The 19,301-nt window shown below is 54.2% G+C and overlaps 1 protein-coding gene across 5 annotated transcripts in view; it reads right to left on the reverse strand.

Moving 5' to 3' along the window:
• HM13 (histocompatibility minor 13) overlaps positions 1 to 19,301 on the reverse strand; it is a 39,798-nt gene that overhangs the window by 7,553 nt on the left and 12,944 nt on the right. For 3 of the 5 annotated variants that reach the window (XR_007150742.1, XM_047851815.1, XM_047851816.1), the window contains exons 3-10: positions 17,318 to 17,400; positions 12,160 to 12,248; positions 10,181 to 10,266; positions 9,977 to 10,102; positions 9,113 to 9,170; positions 5,849 to 5,932; positions 2,711 to 2,747; positions 25 to 127 (exon numbers count right to left, since the gene is read on the reverse strand). Coding sequence is in view for 3 of the 5 variants with exons in the window: in XM_047851815.1 (XP_047707771.1) it covers positions 25 to 127; positions 2,711 to 2,747; positions 5,849 to 5,932; positions 9,113 to 9,170; positions 9,977 to 10,102; positions 10,181 to 10,266; positions 12,160 to 12,248; positions 17,318 to 17,400 (666 nt within the window). In the remaining 2 variants the exon portion in view is untranslated. Of the gene's footprint in view, positions 1 to 24; positions 128 to 2,710; positions 2,748 to 5,848; positions 5,933 to 9,112; positions 9,171 to 9,976; positions 10,103 to 10,180; positions 10,321 to 12,159; positions 12,249 to 17,317; positions 17,401 to 19,301 lie in introns of all 5 variants that reach the window. The other 2 variants (XR_007150741.1, XM_047851814.1) reach the window with 1 other exon arrangement.

The following is a 19,301-nucleotide window of genomic DNA, read 5'->3' on the forward strand; positions in this document are numbered from 1 at the left end:
GGCACCGAGCACGGTCCTACTCACCTGAGCGTGCTTGAAGATGTGCATGATGAAGATGGTAAGGCCCAGGCCGAAGATGTAAGCCGCGAAGCTGGTGTAGAAGTACGTGTGGGTGTTCTTCTTTAAGCTTCAAGAAGGTGTGGGGAGAAAGAGGAGGAGGGTTAGTTACAGGCATGGGAGCAGCGCCACCTCTTCCGCGGGGAGAGCCTCCATGGAGGCTGGCTGGGACGGCTGAGAGTTTGGCACTGGCTGTGTATTCAGGTGCTGCCCCAGCCGTATGTCTTTGGACAAGTCACTTTCCTTCTTTAGGCCTCAGTTTACTCATCTGCAAAACGGGAAAACCACGACCCATCTGCTCAGTGGTTGCGAATATCAAGCGCCATGACCTGTAACAGTGGCTTTAAGACTTCAGCCAACATACAAGTTCCCTAGAAAGCTTGTAAAAAATCCCTCAAAACCAAAAAAACAGCAGACTTTCAGGTCCAAATCCCAGGGAATCTGATTAAATAGGTCTAGGGCAAGGACCAGGAACCTGCATTTTTATTTATTAAAAAAAAATTTTTTTAATGTTTTATTTATTTTTGAGACAGAGACAGACCATGAGCGGCAGAGAGAGAAAGAGGAAACAGAATCCAAAGCAGCCTCCAGGCTCTGAGCTGTCAGCACAGAGCCCAATGCAGGGCTCAAACCCACTAACTGTGAGATCATGACCTGAGTCGAAGTTGGACACTTAACCAACTGAGCCACCCAGGCGCCCCCAGGAATCTGCATTTTTAAAAATTATTTTTCATATATTTTTTAAAGTTTATTTTTGAGAGAGAGAGGGAAGGAATGCGAGTGGGGGGGAGGGGCAGAGAGAGAGGGAGACATCTGATCCGAAGTGGGCTCCACACTGACAGCAGAGAGCCCCATGTAGGGCTTAAGCCCATGAACCATGAGATCGTGACCTGAGCTGAAGTCAGGCACTCAACCAACTGGACCACCCAGGCGCCCCTACATTAAAAAATATATATTTATTTTGAGAAAGAGAAAGCACATGCAGACGAGTCGGGGAGGGGCAGAGAGAGGAGAGAGAGAATTCCAAGCAGGTACTGTGCTGTCAGCACATAGCCCGGATGCAGGGCTCGAACTCACGAACCATGAGATCATGACCTGAGCTGAAATCAAGAGTCAGATGCTTAACCGGCTGAGCCACCCAGGTGCCCAGGAATGTGCACTTTGAAAAACCACCCAGGAGAATCTCACACGGGGGAGTCATGCTTTGAGAAACACTGACGCAGGAGCTGCAAAGCTGAGTTATTACTTTTCAGTACAGTGGATGTAACAGTTCAGCAACCTGTTCTGTACGCTAAATAGACCCTGACTACCATGGATAAAGTGCCAGTAGCTTCCTGGAGGCAATTCATCCAAGATCAGCCTCAGAAGGGCTGGATACATTGCCATGACGGGACTTCCCTTTCACATCAGCTCTATGACCTCCGTGTGTTCCCAGCACCATCTGTGGAGTGAATGAGTCCTTCCAGTCCTTTTTCTCCTTGTCCTGGCTGCTGCTGAGCCCAGAGCTGCAAGTGCTCTCGAAGCTATGCTGCCGTGGACCCTGGGGTGAAGCTGACCACTTCGGGCATGCCGCCCGGATTCTGGAACCAGCTCTGAAGGGCTAGCTGATCCTGCAAATCCAGGCTAGGAAGGAGATCCCGCCTCTGAGGATGCTGGCAGCCGAATGTGAATCTGTGTCCCTAGCCAGTGGCCCAGGGACTCTCCTGGGGTTCTCTCTGTATTGCCTCTGAACATCCAGGACTACAGCCAGTTGGCACAGATGTGCCTCTGCTCACAAACTGGCCAGGTCCCTTCCAAAGGCCGTCTGTAAGCCCATGTTCGTGAGCTCCGAGTGGTACCACACAAATAACCCAGATGTACGTCGGCAGGGTCAAGTTTCATAGGCCAATTCGATTTCAGTGACACTGGTACAGAGTTTCTTGCTATCACTGTCAACACCATTACTGCTTTTGCAACTACTGGGCACGAGGAGATTAAGAAAAGTTCATGAACCACCTCGAAATTCAGCATATATGCTGCCAGCGTTACACAGGGAAGACCGGGCGCCACCTGCTGGTGGGAGGCCCAGGGGCCCAAGTGCTTAGTTAACAGTGCAACCTCTTCTGTTGGAAGTGGGGACTCAAGTTGGCCCCCTTCCCTCTCCCTGTGCTCACCTCCTACAATGGATTGAAAAAAATCTGAGTAAAGAGAGGGCGGGAGCAGCTAGAGCAGCTGGGATGCAGTGACCCGACCCTCGGTTGATAATACATGACGGCTGACTGGGCTGCAGCTGGGTTGCCCTGAGGCCCTGTGCTTACTCCCTCCAGATTTTCTTGGTAATACACTACATTCAGAATGCGAAACCTTAGCACAGAAAGGTCAGCTCACTTGGCAAGGACACACAGTAAAAGCACTGTGAGTACCACTAGGACCTTTCACGTTTAAATCTCTCGGACCGTGATCCTTTTTTCTTTCTGGCCGTAGGCTCTCTGAACACTCAGACGTCAAGTGCAGACAAAATCAGAATTGCACTGGCTGCCGTGGAGGTGGAGGGTCTGATCTCCAAGTTACTCTTCTGGGCGTCTGAAAGCCTCTGGGAAGCCCCTGGAGTACCTTGCCCAGAGAAGGCCCCCCACTCATGGAGCTTGAGGGCTAGAATTTCCAGGTAGCTTACCTGATGTCAAAACGTAGCAGCAAGGCAATGAAGATCCCTGTGGGCAGAGAGCCAGGGTTAGACGGTGGCAGGGAAACTGGCACTCAGGAAGGCTCGGGGATGGAGTCCCCTGCCTGGGATGGGGAGGAGTGGGGGGTAGTAAACTAACACGCAACCGGGTCCCCAACCTCGTGTTCCCAGTCATGCAGCAATCACTGGGGAACAAGGGTGTGGCCAACACTGCCAACTGCCAGCAGAAATCCCGCTTCTCTGCCATCAGGCCACCTAGAACAATGAGAAGGTCCCAGGGGTTTGCTTTGGTCTGGGACCACACTGACCCGGCACCTCAGAGCACCACACTGTGTCACACTGGGCCCATCCACCCGTATGTGTCTTGAGGCCTCCTAAGTACCAGGCACTGTAGGCAACAGTAAGCAAGACCACTGCGCACACAGAGCTCAGCTGAGGTGGCAGGAGGTAGACAAGCTGATCAAACAGTAACAAAATGCAATGTAAGATCATACCGTGAAAGGGTGCTTTCTGTGTCATGGGAAGGTCTATCAGGAGATATGCCAGGCTAGGGGGAGTGGACGGAAAGAGGAAGGCAGGCTTCTTTGAGGAAGTGACACTTGCCAGGGAGAGGGAACGGCACGTGCAAAGGTCCCGAGGAAAGAGGGGCTGGAGTTGTGGCAGGGGTCAAGGCGCCAGCTGAGATTGCACGCAGCCCAGAGCAGGAGATGCAGGGGCTGGAGCAGCCATGCAGGGAGGGCCATGGGGCACAAGGAGGAACTGGGTCTCCATCCTGACTAAGGGACCACGTGGAAGAATTAAATTACAAGCAGGGGAAAAACCTAAACAGATTCTGAAAACAAATCATGTGGCAATTGCTTGCTTGGAGGGAGTAGGAGCAAGAAGACCACCCGGAGGCCCTGGGGGAGCGCAGGAGAGGATTAACTCTGTCTGCCCGCTGCACTCCTATTCGCACTTCAAAACCCAGCCCAGACACCCCCAAAAGCCAGAGTCCCCGAGACACAGCAGGCTAGCCCAGACTCTGTATGCTGTTCACATACCAATGTCTGTCCCCCTTACTGGTCTTTGGGCTCAGACAGGGCAAGGGCTGAATCTCGTTGAGAGCAGGCTCTCAAGAAACAAAACATTCTGTACTGATCAGAAGCACCGAATGGCAACATACGACTCTTTTTTATTTTATTATCTTATTTTTTACTTATATTTTTAAAAGATGCTATCCTTAAGCAATCTCTACACCCAATGTGGGGCTCGAACCTACGACCCCGAGATCAAGAGTCACGTGTTCTGCTGAGCCCGCCAGGCGCCCTGACACAGGACTCATATTAAATTGGGAAATCAATTAATCCTCCCTGAAGACCATGAGGCTGTGTGTGAGAAGGAGTGGGCGGGTGCAACGAGAAGATACATGCTGCCTTTCTGGAAACAAAGCTGGGAACCCAGTGCCCTCCCCCCCGCCCCCCACGGCCGAATTCTACATCTGCTCTCCTACCAATCCAGGGGCCAGAGTTCTGCTAAGAGCTTTCACTCCTAGTAATGCATCTGGTCCTCAAAACAACGGTCTGCAGCAACCCGTTATCCTCTGAAGAGCATCACTGGGGCGCTGTGAGGGTGCCATCAACCTCCACCTACAGAAATTGCTCAAAGACTTAGATACACAGGGACGTGCAGTGACGCCCCGTGCACGCCTCAAGTCCAGAACTATAGCCAACAAGGATACCGGGGAAGTCTGTGGGGGTGCCTGGGGCGGTCGGTGTCCTGCACAGTGGGTTGACTGCTTTCCAGGATTCAGTTTCTTCTGTCTGACGGAACTGCGTCTCCCTGCCTCCCAGCACTGCAAATTATGGAAACTCCTGAGTTCAAGACCATACCCCCACGTGCCCAGGAACGTGAGCAAGTCTCTGAATCTCAGTTAACTCATCTGTAAAATGGAAATACCCTCTAGCTCCCTGGGCTGCTAGGAGCAGCAAAGACACTGTATGAAAAGCATCCGGCAGGGTGGTGGGCACGAAACAGGTGCCTGGCGAATGGTAGCTGTGCTCATCATCCTCTTCTCACTGTAACTGCTCGTAGAGGGCAGTTCTGACAGTGAAGCCCTTCTCTGCGGACAGACAACTTGACCTGAGTCCTGGCCCTGGCCCTGAGCCAGTGTGTGAAGGTGTGTTAAGTCCATTTACTTCTGAGCCTCAGTTCCCTCACTGGTAAAAGAGAAAACCGCTGCCTTACCGCACACAAAATCCAAGTGTCACGACGGAAGTGCCTGTGCCACCTCAGGTTATTAGACCTGCTGTTACTTCTTCGAGTGAAGAATAGGTTGGCTTTTCATTTGTTCTTTCTTTCAAGCAAGCACCAGGGGTGCTTCTGATCCTTTGAGTCTGAGCCTCTGGACTACAGGAACAAGTGTCCCCTTTGGACCCCTGTCACCAGGATGTGCGTATCCCGGGCACAGTCGCTGCAGCTACGCGCAGAGCAGCAGCTCTGAGTCTTCTGACTGGTGGTTCAGGCTGCCGGCACCCCAAGGCAAGGCTGTGGGCCCCCAGAGATGCATGCCCACGGCCACTGGTGCACTGGCGCCCACATGCAGACGGTTCAAAGGTCAGCTCATGTGGACGAGCAGGCGCGTGCCACACGTCCCTCTGCCCAGAGTACAGGAGCCCACGCTCACGGCGCCGGTGTCCACACACCCGGGCACATTCTCCTGGGAGCTGGGGGAGGAGGACCACAGGGGCCTTGGCAGTTCTAGCATATTGGTAATACCTATAAACACTGGCAAGGGAAGCGTACGTGTGTAGGTGTGAGAAGGGTCATGAACTGTGTTTGTCACAGAACATGGTTCGGTCGGCCACAGACACTCTTGCAGCTCTTGAGTAAGGTGTGTTCCGTCAGATCAGAAGCTCTGTGGGGACAGTCTCACTCACTGCCGTCCCTCCAGTACCCAGCTCAGGGCCAGGCATGTGATTGGCGCTCTACAATGTGTGCTGAGACCCTGGGCTGAGCCACGGGGTGGGTGTCTGGAATCGCCCGGCCTCACCCTTCCAGGTTCCCGGCGGGCGAGACTGTCTCACAGTGCTCCTGCCCCACCTTTCAGTCCCTCCACCACTCGCACTGCGGCCCCCACCCCATCCCCGTCACCTGGAATGACGATATCTCCAAGTCCCAGCATGGCAAAGTTGTCTGCCTCGAGGCCCTTCTCCAGCAGGTCCTGGGGAAACACCACTGTGGGGGGGGGGGGGGGGGGGAGGCGGGGATGTAAGGAATCGGCGAAAGCCCAGCTCTGACCACCTCCCAGCCTCCCCACCTCTGTGACACAAAACTTGCACACCCGCGGTCAAGGGGGCAGGGGAAGTAAGAGGATGCTGACAGGTTGAACGGCAAAGCCTCCACCTGGAATCACGGCCGGTTAGAAGAGGAAGAATCGAAGCTAAGACTCGCACACCATACCCTTTCGGTGACCTCTGATAGCTCTGGACCCCTTTGGTTAAGTGGGATTGACCCTAAAGCCACATGTACAAAAGAGACCAAAGAGCCCACGAGGTGCTGACATCTCAAAAGGCTTTCCGTCTCACTACAGCAGGGGTAGAGACAGGTGGTGGGCCTGGTCCGCAGCAGGGAGCGCCCCGGCTATGGGCTCCTTCTGGATATGCTGAATGGAAAAGGCCACATTCCTACACTCTCTGTACTTAAAGCCCCCCACTCGAAAACCACGCTGACCCACCTGCTTATTTATATAAACACACACTGAGATAAGTGCCTCCTTCTGTGTCCAGTTACGGCAAGAGGTGGCTGTCACCGGACTTCACCCACAGCATCTCGCAAGCTATGCAGGAGAGCAATTAGGTGTGGGCTTCAGGGTCAGACTGAGTGGGTCTGAATCCTGGCTCTGCTTGTGACTTTGCACAGGTTACTTAACTGCTCTGTGCCTTAATTTTCTCATCTGTGAAACAGGTATAACAGAACTGACCCCATAGAGCTGTGTGAGGATCAGACGATTTGCACACATTGTTAACCGTCACCCCATGCCTTCTTTTTTTAAATTTAATTTTGGTATGTTTTTATTTATTTTTGAGAGCGAGCGAGCGAGCGAGCGAGCGAGCAGGGGAGGGGCAGAGAGAGGGAGTCACAGAATCTGGAGCAGGCCCCGGGCTCTGAGCTGGTAGCACAGAGCCTGCTGTGGGGTCTAGCTCTGACCAATGATATGCAAGCAGAGGTAAACTGGGGGAGGCTTGTGCCTCCCTAGTGAACACCCAGATGCCCTTCCCCTCCTACTTCTTCCCACATTGAATGCACAGTCAGTGATTTACAGATCTCATGCAATCTTCCCAATCCTGCTACCATCCACTTCGAAGTGGCGGATGTGGAAACCAGGCCCCAGAGAGGCGAAGTCTCTTGCCTAAGGCCACACAGCCAGCAAGTGTCAGATCTGGGATTCTAGACCAGGCAGCCTGACTTAACCACTGTGCTATCCTTCCTGAGCTCTACGCCTAGCAGTGGAGGGCAATGGGGCTTCTCCCCACGCTGGAACCCAAGTATGATAGTGTCACTTCCCCCTTCAGAGTCTTCCAGTAATTCACTCACCGCCCACTGGGCAGCCCAGGCTTCTTGGCACGATACTCTTGACTTCCCCAACCTGGCCTCTTTTCTGCTGCTCCCCTAAACTCAGCCATGAGAATCCCTGCCCGATTCTCTGCTCCCGGGGCCCTCCATGCATTTCTGTGCCTCTGCCCTTTGCATACTGCTCCCGCCTGCTCCGCAAACATGCGTTCATCCTTCATGAAAGCTTTCCTGGCACCCTGGCTGGCTTCATCTATCACAGCACGTGGGGAATAGCTGCTGTTCCGGCTGGCCCAGCATCTGTTCTTCTGCTGGAGAACTGCCTTGCTTTACATCCTTAGTTCTGGGGGACGGCCAATTCAAATACTGTGCTCCCAGACACTGAGGAGGGCAGTGACCCAGGCCTGTCCATTGTGATACCCCATCTTCCCAGTGGGAGGGCCTGGCTCATGGGCTGGGTTGGGCCCCATCAGTTTATTCAAGCCCAAGCTGGCAGAAACTCCTTTCCTCGGGGTCTCTGAGCCGGGACCATAGCATCTGGGAGCAGCGTTGGCCAGGAGCCTGTCTAGCTCATGGAGGCCAGTCTGCAGCAGTGGTGGGTATGACTGTGAGAAGGACAGTTATTTCTTGCTTCTCCAAGGCTGGCTTCACCCTGGCTGCCAAGTGCCCATGGCGCTCACTTCTCAATGACGATGCCTTCCCAACAGGACGCTATCCTCTTCCTTGCGATCGGCCTGACTCATCCCATCTTCTTCTTTGGGTCTCGTGATCCCAGGAGGTGACTGAGTGGTTTGAGCCTTAAACGTAAAGCTAATCATACTTTTCCCACCTCCTTGCTGATGACCAGTTTGGATTTGGGCCTGTGGGGGAAAAATTTCTCTCCGATGAGAGAGACACAAAGTTCCCTCTCTGCCCCTGGACACGGGCAGTTAGTGCTAGGAACTGCGGCAGCCAGCTTGGGACCACGGAGTGATGAGCTGAAGGGACAGGGGAACGTGTTGAAGACGGTGGTGTGGACACGGGAGCAAGCCAGCTCTTGGGGCCTCCACCCTGTGAGGGTCATTAACTCACTCCTGAGACGCTCTGCCATGGGCCTGCTATAGCGTGAGATAAAATTTCCGCACTGCTTGGGGCGCCTGGGTGGCTCAGTCGGTCGAGCGTCTGACTTCGGCTCAGGTCATGATCTCACGGTTGACGAGTTCGGGCCCCGTGTCAGGCTCTGTGCTGACAGCTTGGAGCCTGGAGCCTGCTTCGGATTCTGTGTCTCCCTCTCTCTCTGCCCCTCCCCTGCACATGCTCTGTCTCTCTCTGTCTCAAAAATAAATAAATATTAAAAAAAAAAATTAAAAAAAAATTTCCGCACTGCTCACTGACGCCTAGGTGCCTACAGCTAGACTTTCTCATATTTATACAACGGGTAGCTACACCAAAGAACAAAACCTGAGCAGTGGGAGGGGTCTGGGACAGACGGCGCCCATAGCTAGGCATCTAGTGAGGCTTCAGGTCTCAGCGTGGAATCTCCTTTCCTGGAGAGTCCTCGCACGCCCCACCACAGGCTGTGTCAGATGCCCCCTCTGTACTGGCTCCCCTCCAGCTCATCCCGTGTCACACTCCACCGGGCCCGAGCGGCCGGACGCCAGGCCCTGGGCAGAGGGTGGCTGCGCACGAACACAGCCAGATGAGTCTAAGAGGGGAAAGAAACCAGCCTGAGACACAGGGCAGCCTGGGGGAGGAGGAGGTGCATGGGGAAGAGCCAAAGGAGAGGTACTGACCACAACGGGACCACGAGGGGAAGGGCCATGAGGCAGAAGCAGAGGGGCTCCCCACAAGGATGTGGTCACTTACGTTTTATTGGTGCCTCAAAGGACTTGGCCACTGTCACCATCACGTTGGTGCCAAATACCTAGGAGGAGAAGACAGGAGTCTGGAGGGAGGTGAGGGCCAGGTGGGAAAGAATGGCTGTCCTAGGGGTTCTGGATGCGATGCTGCCTGAGATCCGCAGGGAGGGGCAGGGAGTGAGGAGGCGCTCCAGAGCAGATGTGAAGCTGAGATTAGGTGGCCACCGATACTGGTCACATGGACACCTCATGGGGCTCCTGGTTCTGGGCAACAAACGGACGCTTCGAAGGAGCTGGAAGAGGGCCTCCGATGGCCACAGCCAGGCCTCCTGCTTGCCCAGGGCTCTGCCCCTCCCAAGAGATAAAGTCCTTCAGTACCACCCACTTAAGGTGGAGAGAGGCTGCATGAGGCCAGGGAAAGGGGGCCTAAGTCAGGCTGACCTTGATGCCTCGGCAATGCCTGTCGGGAGTGTGCGTGGCAGGTCCCTCGGCCCAGGGCTGGTGTGTGCCAGGGCGTGCTGCCAACAGCAGCCTCTGTCCTCGGATCAGTGCCCTCACTGGGCCCATTCATCATCATTAACCGCCCCTGCCTGAACTCTGAGTCTCAGTTCGCTTGCTGGGAAGACATGGGAAAGGAAGTGCCCTGCCAGGGCCACCAGCGGGAAGAGGCGAGAGTGGCTGGAAGGCACCGGGCACACCGTGGGCTCGTAGCCGAGGGGGGAGTCTGTCCTCTCATCGTTTCACAGAGGAGGGCAAGCGGACCCAGAGAGGACCCGCTCCGGGGTCTTGCCTTCCACCAGATGACTGCCACCGGGGCCAGAGAGACAGGGAGGAGGCAGCGAGGGGCCCTCTGTGTCCCTGCCCGACTCACCCAGAAGACATCGTAGATGAAGAGTCCGCCCAGCAGGATGCAGCCGGTGCTGACATTGTTCAGGTGTAGGAGCTCCACCCCGTTAAGGGAGAAGGCCAGGCCGAAGAGGTTGTTGGCAATCCAGTGCTGGGGAAAGGGGGGAGTGAGATCAGCTATCTGCCCCCTCTGCCCCCACGTCCCCTCCCCCGGGCCCTGGCTCCTTACCTTCCTCAGCAGGTACCAGACGCCCACAATGCTGCTCAGGCCCAGGCACACCAGGTCCTTGGCGTCAAACTCATAATTGATGATCTCTGGGCAGAGAGGCCGGGTAAGTCCACTCCCCGGGGCGGGGCTGCCCCTCCCACCTGTCAGCCCCTGGACGGAGGAGGGCATGGCTGTGGGCACCGTCAGAGCCTCCCCAGCACCCCCCCCTCCCCGATTTCCTAGCAGAGGGACTGGAGGCCCAGAGAGAACTCAGGCCTGGCACAGGGTCAGTGGGAGGTGGTCCGAGGTGCCGGAAGCACAGACACAGCATTTGTAGCTGGGTGACCTTGGGGGAGGCAGTTCCCTCTCTGAGCTTCAGTTTCCTCCTCTGTAACAAGGGGGTTGCAGCACCTCCCCGATAGAGCCGCCACGGGGACCAAGTGAGATGGTCCTTAGAAATCACTCAGCACAGTGCCTGGCACACAGTGGGTGCTCAATGAATACTAGCTGCCACTGAGCCCCAGTCTTTAGCTAGGTCCCAGTTCATTCAGGAGTCTCTCTACTTTGCCACCAAAGGAAACCAAGAAGGTTGCTGGCAGCCCTACCTCACCAGCAAAGGAGGAAGAAGAAGTAGGTAAGAGTGGGAGGCCTGGAGAGAAAGCAGGAGGGAGTCCGAGTCTGCTCCCGTGGGGAGCCCTACGGTAGACGTCCCTTTACAGCCAATCTCTGTCACTTTCAAGTTTCCTAGTGAGGAAGCCTAGGGAGGTGGTGGGGTTTGCCCACGATCACGGAGTGCAGCCATTTCTTTCAGATTCTGGAGTGGAGTGGACTGCTGGTTGGCCCCAATTTCTGTTCTCTCCTCTGCGGTAATAGCACCCTGGCGATTTTTTTTTTTTTAATTTTTTTTTTTCAACGTTTATTTATTTTTGGGACAGAGAGAGACAGAGCATGAACGGGCGAGGGGCAGAGAGAGAGGGAAACACAGAATCGGAAACAGGCTCCAGGCTCTGAGCCATCAGCCCAGAGCCCGACGCGGGGCTCGAACTCACGGACCGCGAGATCGTGACCTGGCTGAAGTCGGACGCTTAACCGACTGCGCCACCCAGGCGCCCCCACCCTGGCGATTTTTAACTGGACATGAGGTCAGTTAGCTCACGGCCACATCTTCTGGCTTGCCCTGTAGCTAAAACGGGCCCATGATACAGCTGCCTCTCCCTCCCTGTGGAGGGACGGTACATCATCCTGGGCCTAAGGGCCACCCGAGTGTGGCAGAGTACAAGACAGATGAAACCTGGGACCCCAAAGACTCTGTGGTGTAAGCTTAGCCTTTTTTTTTTTTTAATTTTTAAAAAATGTTTATTTATTATTAAGAGACAGAGCATGAGCATGGGAGGGACAGAGAGAGGGGGAGACAGCAGAATCCCAAGCGGGCTCCAGGCTCTGAGCTGTCAGCACAGAGCCCGAGGTGGGGCTCGAACTCACGGAGTGTGAGATCACGACCTGAGCTGCAGTCGGTCGCTCAACCGACTGAGCCACCCAGGCGCCCCTCATAGTTCTCAATTTTTTTTCAAGCCAAAGAACCCCTTTTCCAAGTCTTGGTGGGAGAGTAATCACACTAAAAGTAGGTATGACACAAGGAGCCATGACAGCTAGCTTGACTGAGTGCTCCTGTGAGCCAGGCAGGGTGCTGAGTGCTCCCCTCATCACGTACTCACAGTCCCAACAACATGCCTATGAGGGAGGTACTAGATTATCATTTTCATTTTACAGATGAAAAAAAAAAAACAAAACCCAACAAAACACCCAAGGCTCGGAGAGGTAAAGGCGTTCACCCAGAGTCCTATGTGTAGGTAGCAGCAGAGTGGGGAGGGGAGCCCAGGCGGTGTAATTCGAGAGCCCACCTTTTCCATCACTCGCTTTGTTGGAGAGCCCCGAATTTGGAGACAAAGGGGAACGGAGGTGGGAGATCCCCAAGGCAAGGGAAAGCGGGCAGCACTGACCTTCCTTGTTCTCCCCAGAGCCCTGTGTGAAGAGCAGCTGGTACTGTCGATTCGGGAAGTTGGCTGGAAAAAACTTATTCATGAAGGGGCTGGAAGGAAAGACAAAGCAGGTTGGCAAACTGGGCCCCCACGGGCAGTCACAGCCCCAACACCACCCCAGCGGCACCCACTCACAGCTCTTGCCCTCTGGCACCCTCACGGCTGCCCTGGTGGGGAAGAGTCATTGTCCCTATTTTACAGATGGAAACAGAGACCCTCAGAGAGTTAGTGACCGCCCGGGGTCAACACCTGAGGGTCTCTGAGCTGAGACGCGAACCTAGGCCTCTGGACTCCTAGTGCTTCCACACTGCCTCTTGGTTATGGTCCAAGAAGCACGAAGCAGGGGCAGACTTCCATGTAAAATGCACTTTTAGGACAGCAAGAGAGGCCAAAGCCTGGTCCGCTTACTGTCTCTGTGAGAGTCCTTTGTCAAGAATGCCTATTCTTTGACTCCCTTCCAGACCTATCAAGTCAGATGACCTGATGGCTACTGCCTACCTCTGACTCCATGACTTGTCAGGCCTGGATTTTTATAAACTCAGCTGGACTCAATTAGCTGGATGAATCACAGCCCCAAGGTGGGGGGTAGGGGGTGGGGGGAAGCACCTCACATTCACTTCTTCCATGAGGCCTCTGTTGCTCAGGATGGGCTTAGCTTCATCTCTGGAAAAACTGTCTCTGATTATCCAGTGTACTCTATGCCTTGGCCAGGCAGGCAACGGAAATTCTTTTCTGGATCACCTTCAGAGAAAGATGAGCAGATAAGGACCTCTTGGCCCAGCCTGGCCCTGGGGGTAGCCCAGCCCGGAAGACTATTCTGTCATATACCAGGCTGTGTGGCCTTGGGCGACTCACTTCAGTGGCTCATCTCCTCAGCTGTATGTCAGGGTAATAATACCACTGTCTGAAAGGGTTGCTGTAAAGATAGAGAGAAGGCAGGGAAGAGGGTTTAGTCCAGCTCTGGACCCACAGCAGGGAGGTAAGAACTGTGAGTGTCCATCAGCGTTGGCACTTGTCCAGAGCATGAGCTCAAAAGCATTTGGCAACACCGGATCAGACTGACAATGGCAGATGAGGTGGGCAAATCCAGGATGGTGCTCCCGACTGGTAGGTAAATGGAGGCAGGCCAAGAGGTACCCAGGGCACAGCAGTAAAGGCAGGGAAAGAGAGCTCCCTTTCTAAGACCCTGGAGGTTAGAGAAAGAAGATGTGGAGTTAAGAACTATTTTAGGGCCTCAGTTTCCCCACTCATCACACAGCCAACGCCTGTCTGCAGGGCTGTGCCACGAACGAGAAGGCTTTGTGAACAGAAGTGTAGTGGGCACAAGGACGGAACCGGGAGCAGGCTTCCACAGGAGGGCTCTGAAGAGGTGGGGGGGGGGGGCAGAGGCTGGGACAGGTAAGGCTGGAAACTACTTTCAGCTCCGTTTGCTGAATCATTTTTGGGAGACGCTGGGCCAGAGCTTGAAGCAGAGGCCGAGAAAAGGCGGAGAAGCTAAGCCCTTCACCGCAGCTCGGTCTCTTCCTGAGGAGCTTGATGCTGAACTTGGGAACCAGCAGGGTGCAGTGGCTGAGAACACAGACTCTGGGAGCCAGACTTCCTGGCTTTAAATCCTGACCCGGCCACTGATTAATTGCGTGACCTTGGGAAAGCTGCTTAACTGTTCTGTACAACGGTCTCTTCATCTGGATCATTTGGAACACTACGATAATATCTTTCTCTTAGTTATTAAGGGTATTAAATGAATGCTCGACACCCTGTAAGCTCGACTGCAGCTTCGACTTAAAGTAGGAAGTCTCTAGACCGACGACTTGGTTATCCCTAGAAAAGAAGGGCTGCTGGAGGACATGGGACAGGAGTCAAGCAACCTGGCTGGTGAGGCTGAACCTGAGAGTAGGGGTCCTGTCTCATCACCTTCACCCCCACCCACCACAGGCCTGGTGCCTGGGAGGCAGGTGGTAAGCAAACGCTTGCTGAATGCCTCTGAATGCAGACTTGGTAGCAGGCAGATTCTTTCTGGCCCTTGATGGTTCACATCAAACCTAAATAAAGGTCACCGCTTCCTGCTGGGAAACCACATCCTGGTGCCCTTCTCCCCTGGGAGTGGAAAGCAAGGGGCAGTGAAACTGGCCTTTTCCTCCCGGGGTGGCAGATTTTTGCCTTGTGGGCCCTTTTCCCTCTAAAGGTCAGCGCAGATATGATAAAAATAAGCTGAGGTTCCCTTGGCAGGAAGGGTGCTGGCAGGGGCTCGAGTTTCGGTGGCTGTACGAGGTGAAGGCAGGTGGCCGGCCAGGCGATGGCAGCGGGGGTGGAAGGATCCATGAGAATCTCCCCCCGGGGCTGACCTGGCTCGGGGCGGGCTCTTCCAGCCCTTCAGCAGGTCTGTTCCCCACCCCAGTCCTCTGGGGACCGCAGGACTGCTCCAAGGGGACAGCCAGTCACCCCCTCCAAGCTCTGCTTCCCCTTTACTCTCACCAAATTGGAAAGAACATGGGCTGCAAAGTCGGACAGACCTCGGCTCAAAACCCCGTCTGCTCCCACCAGCTGTGAATCCCAGTGGTCACACAACCCCTTGGAGCCACACCTTCCCCGAATCCCACCTTCAGACCCTCTGGTTTGGATCCCGACAGAGGTCTGACTCCAAGTCTGGATATAAACAGCTCATGGAAATGCTAACAACACTGTAGACTTTCTTCCATAAAGTATTTGAGGAAACTCAATTTGACTGAAGAAGAAAAATAAATTTAATTTTTGGCTCAGCTTTCTAAACAACGTGATTAAATTATGCCCTCCGCCCTTTTTGCTAAAATTATTTGCATCTGATCAGTTCTTTTCCCTGCAAATTTTCCAAAGCAATTTCTTTCATGCCACTGTTTTTGGTCCATATGCAATTTTTCAGAGGACAGCCCTGACCCTGTGCGGTGAACACCTTGCCTGTCCCTGGTCATCTGTTAGCCTTAGGATGTCGGATTTTCCCATGTGTCAAATACTGTGCCCTCAACTTTATCAAGAAAATGACTCCTCTGTGAAGTTTCGGTCACTGATGTAGTTTTTACTACACGCGCTTCCATTTGCTGTTGGTTCTATTCCCGTCAGTAACTTCTACCAGGCAAAATCACGAATTAGTTAAAAGACAGACAAACAAAATATACTGGGTTCTCTCATTCTGAGGTGGGGGTTGGGCCACCAAGAGGCCTGGGAATCTCAAGCCTCTCAGATGCAGGGGTGGGATGGGTGAAAGGGGGGGAGGGCGATCCTAATCATCATGGGGAAGGAGGGGTCTCAGTGCCTGGAAGTGACTGCCCCCACCCCACCCCAGATCCATCAGATAGAAAGGTCCGCCCTTTGAGACCGGGTCTGCCTCTATCTTGCTGCTAGGTCCAAGTTACCTAGGTAGGTTCTCTGAGCCTTAATTTTAAGGATGGGGCTGGACTAAAGTTCTCATAAGATGGCCAGAACAAGATTCTGTGGCTAAAGGGTAGGTATAGTTGAAGACAACAATGAACTCCGTCAAAAGACCAGAATTCAAGTATGCGACCCTGGGCCAGAAGCACAACTCACAGTGTGCCCAGCACCGAGCTCCAGGCAGGTGATAGATGTGGCTCGCTTGCTCCTTCCCACGCCCCAATGAGGAGGTGCTGTAGTGCCTCTGTCTTATAGGTGAAGAAACTGATGCTCAGATGGCTTGAGAAACTTACACAAATCATGCGGCCGGCAGAGCCGGCCTTGGTCCCAGGGCCAACTGTCTCTTGAACCCACGCTCTTGATTACCAACCACACTGTCCTGCCAGTGTGCCTAGAGGAGCAAAGCCAAACTCAAATGGCTTCCAATGCCTTTGGTGAGCAGGCCCTGCGCTTCCTCTCTAGCTTTCTCTCTGACTACTGTGGAAAGATCGTGACTATGCCTTCACTGGATACAGACCTTCCAGCTCCTGGCTTCCCCCTCTCCTTCACACCTCTTCCAGGTCTCCTACCCTTCAAAGTTGACTACAAATTGAGTTCCTTCCTTCTGGGAACTTCCGGGTCTGCTGGCCACCTCATGGTCAGTGGTTCTCAACCTGAGGCTGTACCACCCCAAGGGATCAGGTGAAAACAGCTGGGGACGCTTTTGTAGTCACAAGCTAGGGGATGGGCTGGGGACACAACTCCCCTTTGGTAAGCAGGGCTAGGGATGCCAAATGTTTACAACACACGGAGAACTGGCCTGTCCACAACGTTAACAGCAGCACCCCCTGAGGGCCTCTGGCCTAGGTCCTTCATCCCCACAGAACGGACATCAGCACGTGGCAGTCTTAGCAGGCTGGCAGTGAGAAGATGGGCTTCTGGGGTCACCCAGACCTGGATTTGAATCTTGGCTCTGCTGCTTATCCAATGTGTGATCCTAGCCAATTCCTTGATCTCTTTGAGCTTCAGTTTCTGAAGATAACACAGGACTAAAAGCAACAGCTAACCTCATAAAGTGACCTGGCAGATGAGCCCAGGTAATAACAGCAATGACAGTTAAGTCACCGGACACATCAGGTGCCAGATGCTATGCGAAAAGCTTTCCACACGACCCACGAGGAAGGTTCCGTTATTTTCCTCCACGTTCAGGTGAGGAAATTGAGGCCAGAGAGATTAAATACCTGGCCCAAAGCCACAGGGCTATTAAGTAGCAGAGTCTGGATTCAAATTCAGGTAATCAAATTCCAGAGCCTGCACTCTTCTCACTATACTGCCTCTCTCTCATTATGAAATAAGATCACGTGGGAGAAGCCGGGCTCAGTGCTTGGTGCACAACAGCCTACAACACCTGGCAGGTGGCACTGGTATTCCCCACCTCAGCACCGTGACGACTGACATCACGTTACTGCTCACAAATTAACTTTCCCAACAACCGTGCTGGTGGGAAACACCCACTGGATACTCTTATGACTCCTTGTAAGGAAACTGTGTCCCCCAGAGGTTAAGGTTCTTGTTCTAGGTCATCCACGGTGTAACACAGGGGAAAGGTGCCCTTGGGTTTTACAGCCAGGATTCAAACCTGGCTCTGAATGACGCCAAAGGTCATGTTCTCATCCAAGACCCTGTACTGGTTCCTGAGAAAGCTGCTTCAAATGTTGCAGAGATGCCTTCTGACCTGATGGTGTGGGACAGGGCCAGGATCCCCAGCACGAAGAAATACATGGACAGCAAGAGGTTGATGTACTCCTGGGAAAATATCTGAGGCAGAAATAAAAAAAGAAACAGGAAGTCAGGGTTGCCAGTGGCTAGGAGGAAACCAGAGTCCCCGCTTCTCTTCTCCAGGCTGGTCTCACCCGCTGGAGTTAGGGAACGGTGTCAGGAAGAATCTCAGGGAGTGCTAGGGGCCTTCTAGCTCCTGTGGCTAAAGAGAAGAAGGGAGGAACCTCAGGTCCCCAGATGCACTCGCAAAGGAGTCTGTACTTTTGGGCTTGGTGGCCCCGCTATCGGGAGACAGGCAATAGATTTGTGCTCAGTGTCCTCGGGTGGGAATCACGGGGGAGGACAGTCTGGAGTGCAGAGTCCCAAGGCAGTCACCTGAACCTCAGAATGCCCTCTTCCAAGTTTCCTTCTCCTTGCCCAAATATCTAGGGAGCCCCCTACGGCGGCCACCAACGCCCCAAGCACACTAGTTACAAGTCACTCGTGCCTGGCTCCATCCTCTACGTTATGTGCTTCTGGATGACTCCTCCCACGGTGAGGGCCGGAAGTTACGACAGCAGGCCCGGACTTCTGCTTCTCGGCCTTACTGTCAAGCTCTCTTTCACCGTGTTCCGAAGCCAGCTGTCACTGTTGTGAATTCAGGAGTCTGGGAAGCCTCTGCCATCTCACTCCATGTTTTCCGCACCCTCTGCTGAGTTTGTTTTTAGGAGGGTTTGTAGCCGTGGTATGGGGCAAAGGGGCACCAGGCACTCGCAAGGAGGCTGTTACGCAATCTGTCTAAACGCCTATCTCCCCTCGCTGCTCCCCTACTTCAAGCCTCGCTTTCAGAAGCTCGAGACTCCTACGCTCACTTCGGCCCTCACCACCCCCGACGGTCACTGCAGACCTTCTCAGCTGCGGCTCATGCCACACTGTTCTCCTTCTACTTGCTGTGGCCACAGTGGCCCTTCTGCGGGGCCTTGTCGGCGCCACAGCCCCGGCACAGTTAGCCAGCCTGTGTACACGCTCTTCTCTCCTCGCCTAGGCCACTCTTCCCTCCTTAGCTCTCAGCTCGGAGCAGCTCTCCTGGGTACAACCACCCCTCATCAATTCAGCTCACATTTACTGATTGCCTACTATGCGCACGGCATCGTGAGAGCCCCTGGGGATACAGCAAGGAATGAGGCATACAAGTCCCTGCCCTCACTGAGTTCATGAGCCAAAGAATCCCAAAAGAAACAAATATGCACTATATTTGGTCAGGGGGTAATGCTGCTCAGAAAAGCAGAGCCGGGCAAGGAGACAGAGAGAAGAGGGGAGAGCTGCTCCTGTAGACAAGTGGCCAGGGAAAGCCTCCCAATGGGAAGATATTTCTGTTGTTCAGGAGGAGAACCTTAACGAAGCAAGAGAGCTGCTGTGAGGATACTGGAGGGCCGGGGGGCGGGCAGGGGAAGCATTGGGGGCAGAGGTGAGGGTGAGTGCAAAGGTCCTGAGGTGGGTACGTTGCTTATGTGTGTGGGGAACAGTGAGGGCCTGTGAGCTTGGAGCCGAAGGAGTAATGGGACGGTGTATCAGGAGATGAAGCTGGGAAGGTAAGAGGGAGAGAAACCCTGCAGTGCCACGAGAAAAACTAGATTCTTCTGGGTGAGGCAGGCTGGTATTGGAGGCTGAGGGCAGGGCTATGACTCGATCTGACGGCGTGAGAGGATCCCAGGCTGCTGTGTGGAAGACGGACTCCACAGGGCAAAGGTGGAAGCAGACAGCCTGGTGAGGAGGGCACTGCATAGTCTGGCAGATGGAGGATGGTGCCCTCAGCTGGGGGACGGAGGGAAGGGATGAGCAGCAGTCAGATTCCAGATCTGTTCTGGACCGGCAGAAGCGGAGGTGCTGCTGTCTGAGATGGGGGGTGCAGGGGTGGGGTGGGGGCAGGAGCAGGTTCCCGCTAGCTAGGCTGGCTTTTC

The sequence above is a fragment of the Prionailurus viverrinus genome, chromosome A3 (genome assembly GCF_022837055.1).
Source record: "Prionailurus viverrinus isolate Anna chromosome A3, UM_Priviv_1.0, whole genome shotgun sequence".
Classification (NCBI taxonomy): Eukaryota; Metazoa; Chordata; class Mammalia; order Carnivora; family Felidae; genus Prionailurus; species Prionailurus viverrinus.